This window comes from Pteropus vampyrus, unplaced genomic scaffold (genome assembly GCF_000151845.1).
Source record: "Pteropus vampyrus isolate Shadow unplaced genomic scaffold, Pvam_2.0 Scaffold394, whole genome shotgun sequence".
In the NCBI taxonomy this organism is placed as follows: domain Eukaryota; kingdom Metazoa; phylum Chordata; class Mammalia; order Chiroptera; family Pteropodidae; genus Pteropus; species Pteropus vampyrus.
Window position 1 is genome coordinate 2,192,602 of NW_011889175.1, and position 6,940 is coordinate 2,199,541.

General features: G+C 34.1%; 1 protein-coding gene and 1 non-coding gene across 2 annotated transcripts in view; one reads left to right on the top strand and one right to left on the bottom strand.

The window, feature by feature from the left end:
* TANGO6 (transport and golgi organization 6 homolog) overlaps positions 1-6,940 on the top strand; it is a 129,938-nt gene that overhangs the window by 10,670 nt on the left and 112,328 nt on the right. The window contains exons 4-5 of the mRNA XM_011380580.2: positions 3,298-3,434; positions 5,570-5,749. Of these exons, the coding sequence (XP_011378882.1) occupies positions 3,298-3,434; positions 5,570-5,749 (317 nt within the window). The remainder of the gene's footprint in view (positions 1-3,297; positions 3,435-5,569; positions 5,750-6,940) is intronic.
* Positions 5,218-5,321, bottom strand: LOC111731763. Its single transcript, XR_002777308.1, has one exon. It is a non-coding gene; the product is annotated as a U6 spliceosomal RNA (small nuclear RNA).

The following is a 6,940-nucleotide window of genomic DNA, read 5'->3' on the forward strand; positions in this document are numbered from 1 at the left end:
TATCAGTTGTAGAATGAGGAAAAACTATTATAGTCAGAGAAGATGACATGTGTTATGGAACTGAGGTAGGAAAGAGCATAGTGTTTCTGAGGAAATTTCAGTATGGGTAGAGCAGTGAGGGCAGAGTGGTATGAAATGGGGATGGAGGGTTGGGGCCACATTATGGAGGTCCGTAGGCCTAGTTCAGGATTTCCAACTTTATTCTGAGGGCAATGAGAAACCATTGGAGGTTTTAAGAAGGAGACAGACATGCTAAAGCCTACAATTTAGAAATATCTATTCGAATGTATTGTGAAGAATGGGTTGAGAAAGAGCAGAAGCTGGAAGATCAGTTAAGAAGCAGTCATCTGAGAGAACACTGTGGCTTGGATCAATGCAGTGGCTGTGGAAATGGAGACAGATGGATATGGGAAGAGGTGTTTAAGGGGTAGAGTTACTAGAACTTAATAAAGGGCTGGATATGTGGGGAGGGAAGAGGAGAAAGAAAAGAATCAATCTTGACTTTCCATTTCTGGTGTGGTAAATATATCTTGGTCCTGTCAGATAAAGGCGAGGTCAGTGGGGTTGGCAGACACAGATCTGGTCTAGAGTGGCTGTCATGTTGCCTCCCCACTTCTGCCTGCAGTGGCTTCAAGGACCAATGAAATGAAAAATTACCAGTTACCTGTGAGAAGCTGTCACATGCAAATAGGTCCTTGCATCATCTTTTTCCAAAGAAGAGTTAGATTTCACCCAAGGGCAAGCAAATTGGAGAATAAGAAACTTAGAACCTTATTTTTGCTATGAGCTTCTCTCATTTATGCTTGTATATATTTTTTGTTATCTATTCAAATCTCCTTCTCAGAAATGGTTTGAGGCAGTTTATATTTACTTACATATTTGTTATTTTTGGTGTTCTCCAGTTTTTTGTGTAGATCCAAATTTTAATTAAAATTTCCTTGTGCCTGAAGAACTTTAATATTTCTTATAATACAGGCCTGCTGGCAATGAAGTTCGTTAGCTTTTGTTGGTCTGAAAAAGTCTTTATTTCACCTTACTTTTTGAAGATATTTTTGCTGTCATTTTTGCCTTTGTTCCTCTGTACATGAAACACCTTTTTTCTCTTGCTGCTTTTAAGATTTTTCTATCACTGGTTTTTAGAAATTTGATCATGATATGTCTTAGTGCGAGTGATTTTCTTCATGTTTCTTCTGCTTAATGTTTCTTGAGCTTCTTAGAGGTGAGGGTTTAATTTTCATTGTATTCAGATATATCTCAAACATCGTCTTCAAATGTTTTTTTCTGTCCTTTCTTTCTGGAATTCGAGTTACACTTACTGTTATGCTTCCTGTTGTTCTATAAGTTACTGATGTCCTGTTTTGTGGCGGGGGGGCGGTCAGTTTTTTTCTCTTTTTCATTTTGGATAATTTATATTGCTACATGTTCTACAGTGTCTATCATTCTGCATATTTTTCATTTCAGATATTTTCCTTTTCATTAGTAGAGGTTCAATTTGGGTCTTTTTCTATATCGTCCATTTATCTCATCATGAGCATGCTTTATTTTACCTTTTTGAAAATAGGGAATAAATTTATAATAGCTGTTTTAATGCCCTTGTCTCCTAATTCTGTAATCTCTGTTTTTATGAATCTGTTTTTATTAATTTCCTTCTGATTATTGGTCATCTTTTTTTGCTTCTTCGCATATATGGTAATTTTTAAAAAATGAAATTGTATTTACATATCATAAAATTCACTCTTCTGAAGAGTACATACAGTTCAATGGTTTTTAATATATTCACAAAGTTGTGCAACCATCACCAATACCTAATTCCAAAACATTTTCATCATCACCTCCCAAAAAACCCTCATACCCAATAGCAATCGCTCTCCATTCTCCCTTTCTCCAACCCCTTATAAGCACAAATCTGCTTTCTGTCTCCATGGATTCGCCTATTCTGGATATTTCATACAAATATAATTATACAATTTGAGGTCTTTGTGTTTGACTTCTTTCACTTAGCATCACATTTTTGAGGTTTATTCATGTTGTACATGAATCAGCCCTTTATTCCTTTTTATGACTGAATAATATTCCATTGTATGCATATGCTTCATAATTTTTGAATATATATTGATTATTTTTATATTACATTGTTGGGTGCTAGATTTTGTTGTATTCCTTTATTAGGCTTTGTTCAGGAATGCAGTTAATTTTCTTGGAATTAGTTTGACCCCTCGATCCTGATTTTTAAGCCTTATTACTGCAGGTCTAAGATAATTTGGCCCCACTACTGAGGCAATACCTTTCTGAGATTTTCCTTGATGCCCTGTGTGTTAGGGGGCCTTTCCATGTTCACTAGTGGGAACACAAACTATTCCCAGCTCTGTGTGAACTCTGGAGATTGTTCTGCTTCTCATTTCTCGTGGTTCTTGCTTCAGCCTTGTTTTTTTTGCTCACACACATACACAGATTATACTCCAGCAAACACTTAAAAGGAACTCCTCTGCAGATCTCTGGAGCTTTCTCTTTGCGCAGCTTCTTCCTCCCCAGTATTTCGCCCTGAAAATTCTAGCTGCCTTGGTCTTCTTGAACTTCTTTAACTCAAAAAGATGCCAGCCTTTATTCAGGCTCCCCTTTGCTCTGCTGTGGCCTCAAAACTCTCTGTAGGTAGTAGGCCAGATTATTCATGGGGCTCATCTTGTTAGGTTCCCTTTTTTCTGGGATTAGTGTCCTGAGCTACCTGTTGTCCAGTGTCTGAAAACCATTGTTTATATATTTTGTCCAGTTTTTTGCTCACTTAAGGTAGAAATGTAAATCTGGTCCCTGTTACTCCATAGCTTTGGTTTAAGGCAGTATAAAATGCATGGTTCATATAAGGAGAATAATAATAATAAAAGTAATAAATACTGAGAAGAAGCTAGTACAGCAAGTTGGCGAATAATGTTTCATTCAACGTCATTTCATTATAACGGTGATGAGATGCCGTAGGAACTTAAGACCTGTTTATATCTATTAGCCTATGGAAAAATTGGTTTCATTATGTGTTGTTCTGCTTAAAGTCGCAAAACCTACAGATGACATTAAGTGGAGGCTTTCTGTATTCAAATCATACGAATAATGTTACAATAATTAAGCATTACTTTTTTCTCTGAACTTCCCAGGAACCAACATCAAAGGAAAAGTGCAGAGGGGTAGATTTTCTTATAGAAGAAATAAACAACTTTCAGTAGAGAAAAAATACTTTTTACTCTAAATTTTAAGGACCTTTTAGGGGGAACTGGTATAGTTTTTGACATCTCTATCCATCGTTGACAGCTGGGGCAGCTGGTGGGAGTGATGCTGAGGCAGTGGCTGCTGACTGGAAGAAGTGTGACTTGATTGCAAAGATTTTGGCCTCTTGTCCTCAACAGTCACTTTCACCAGAGAATTACTATAAGGACATCTGCCCCCAGGTAAATAATTTTGTTTCTTTTGACTGTTTAAGGGTTATCTGCTTACTTACAGAAGGACTTTTAGTGTTCCTCTAATATTGAGGAAAAGCAATATAATATTTAAGTGTCTTGTTCAGTGAGGGGCCTTCTTAATAAGCAAATAAAAACATGTGGAAGACACTAACCTAATTGTTAGGTTTTAAAACCCCTCATCATTTTTAGATGAGTAGCCCAGCTTGCTCTCAGAGCTGGAGTATGAAACTAAAGTTTCATCTTGTTCCTTATCTTTTCTGTGTGTTTTTAATTAGTTTTAAAAAAATAGGTATTAAACAAGGTAAATGAACATGACATACAATTTAAAAAGAATTACTTTTCTGTTTATTCTTTTGTTTCCTAGACCCTCAGTAGTCACTGTTATCAATTTCTTGTTTATTTTCCAGAGATATTCTATGTATTATATATGTATAATGATATGTGTATATATGTGTATATATAATCTAGTTTTTATCTAAATGATAACATGTTACACATACTGTCTTCTATTTTGCTTTTTATTTTGCTTTTTTCCACTTAACAATGTGTCTTGGAGATCATTTCACATAGAATCATCTCATGTAGTGTTGCTTCATTCTTTTTCATGGGTGTATAGTATTTCATCACATTAAAGTACCATAATTTATTTAATCGGCCTCCTATTAATGAATATTTGAGTTTTCATTATTTTGCTATTATAAGCCATGCTATAGTTAATATTCATAAATCTTGTACAGATGCCAGTATTACCATAGGAAAAATTCCTAGAATTGAAATTACTAGTTTAAAGGGTATGTACATTTGAATTCTTAATTGATATTATTTAAATGTCTATTCCCCCCCCCCACCTTTGCCTACACAGTGTGTCACAAAACTTTTCTATTTTAGCTAATCTGTTAGGTGAAAAATGTGGAAGGAGTTTTATTTATTCATTAGCACTTCCCATGCATTTAGATGTAAGACGTGCCTTTTGGAGTACAGTCTGAAGAAAGTCATTCAGTTGTTAATGCTGATCTTCAGGGTTCTCATGGGTAGGAATGTAGAGAGCAAAATATCACAACGCAAAGCTCTTATACTGACATATACTAAATATCAATCATCTTAACAGGAGAAAGTTAGCATTTGCAATGATGAGTAAATATTTTCTGAAACTAGTAGCTATAGTTTTGGTACTTGACAAAATGATAAAATCAAGTCATAAGTTTCAGGCTTATTGAGTCTCTCTTGGTAGTGTTAGAGGTCACATAGAGTTTTTAGACAGAAGATTCCCCTGTTTGCAAAAAGTACAAAAATCACTTTTAAGTCAGAAACAGAAATACACTTTATATCAGTTGCTTATAGACTAGGCTGAACCAACTCGTAGGCACTAGAGATCTACATTTATCTTTGAGAATAAAATGGACTGTTATCTGGGATAGTTCAAACATGACAAGTTCTTCAGATCCTAAATATATTTATATGCCTTGATGCAGTAATTTCATTTGGTGGTGCTTTTTATAATAGCAGAATTTTGTGATAAACAATACCTGGATATTAAGAAATAGTTTAATAAATTCTTACATACAGCTTGAATATATATTATATATTACAATATAATATCTTTGAGGAATTCATAACAATATGAGAAGGTTTCGGTAATACACAAAACAATATTAAGTGTGGTCACAGTTAAAATAACAGCAAAAATGTTTATAGTGATTTGGGAAGATTTAATTTTCTTCTTAAAACTTTAAAAATTTTTTTATTTTATTATTAGTTTCAAGTATACAATAAAAATATGGAACGCTTCATGAATTTGCATGTCATCCTTGCGCAGGGGTCATGCTAATCTCTGTATCATTCCAGTTTTAGTATGTGTGCTGCCCAAGTGAGCACTTAAAACTTTCTTTTCCAAATTTTCTACAATGAGCATGTATTTTATAAATTTGATAAAAGTACTTAATAAAAACATAGCCTCTTCTCATACCCTTTGATACTGGGTTGTTACATTAAAATTTTCTTGTTGAATCAGTGTCATTGCTGTGAGTTTATTTTTTGGCTTAAAGAAATTATTACTTTCTCTTAGTTAATGTAATGCTCCTTGCAAAGAGTCTGGTATTTACTTCATGTGTTTTTTCTTTCAGGTCCTAGATTTATTTCACTTTCAAGATGAACTGACAGCACGACAATTTCAGAGAGTTGCCACTACTACCTTTATAACTATGTCAAGAGAACGCCCACAATTGGCAGCCAAGTATTTGCTTCAGCCAGTGTTAGCTCCTCTTCATCGATGTTTAAATATAGCAGGTAAAGGAGGATGTCTGGTAGTTGGATGTCTTTCTAAAGGATCTTCTCTCTCAGTGTTTCAGATTTAAATAACTTCAGTCTGTGGTATTGCAGTGTCTTTAGTTTTACTTTTTTCCTCTCTAACTTTTTGTTTTGAAAAATCCACTTCACAGAAGTTCCAAGAAGACTGCATTCCACCACCCTGTACATTTCACCTAGATGATCAACTGTTAATATTTTGCCCGTGTTTGTTTATCTTTCTTTTATAACTTTCTCTATTTCATGGCTATAGAATTTCTTTTATAGCTATTTTTTAAAAGTCCAGAATCCAGTCAAGAATCATGCATAACGTTTACTTGTTAAGTCTTTTTAGTGTTCTTTAATGTAGAATAGTTCCCCAGTCTTTTGCTTGTCTTTCACCATGACATTTTTGAGGAGCCTAAGTTATAGAATGTCCCTCAATTTACATTTGTTTAATTGTTTCCTCGTGATTAGATGCAGGTTAAACATTTGGCAGGAATATTGTATAGGATGATGGTTTTTTTCTCAGTTGCCACCAGAATAAGAGGCATAGGTATCAGTTTTCCCCATTATTAGCAATGTTATATTTGATCATTTGATTAAGGTGGGAGCACACAGATTTCTCCATTATAAAAATACCTTCTTTCTGTGTAATTAATAAGTAATCTGTGGAAGGATAGTCTGAGACTGTGTGAATACCGTTTCTCAAGTCTTCCATACTGTGGTTTAGTATCTGTTGATGAATCTTGCCAGTAAAATGGTGACTTTCTATTTTGTTTGTTATTTCCAATTTGTTAGTTGGTATCCTGTAAAGAAGAGCTTTTTTTTCTCTCCCTGCCTCATCCCTTTTTGAAAAATAATTATTTAAGTTTCAGTATAGATTCATAGATTCTTTTTTTATTTAATGGGTTACCAAACATTCTTGTCATTCATTTTGATGTTCAGAATTTCCTAGATTTGGCCAGTAGATTTAGTTCTGTTTTAATCTTAAAAGACTGACATTTTCACCACTTCCTCAGTATATTTTCATGCTTTATTGAGTTTAATGCTAGGAAACAGAGTATTAGTATAGTATTCTTAGTGATTTAAAGATTCTTAGTGATTTCTAAGATTAAAAATGAAGGAAAAACTTGATGTGATGGTTAAACCAAATTTAAGTTGGGGTAGGCTCTGTGTAGAAGTCATTTGTAGTCTAAATTTTTCTTGGT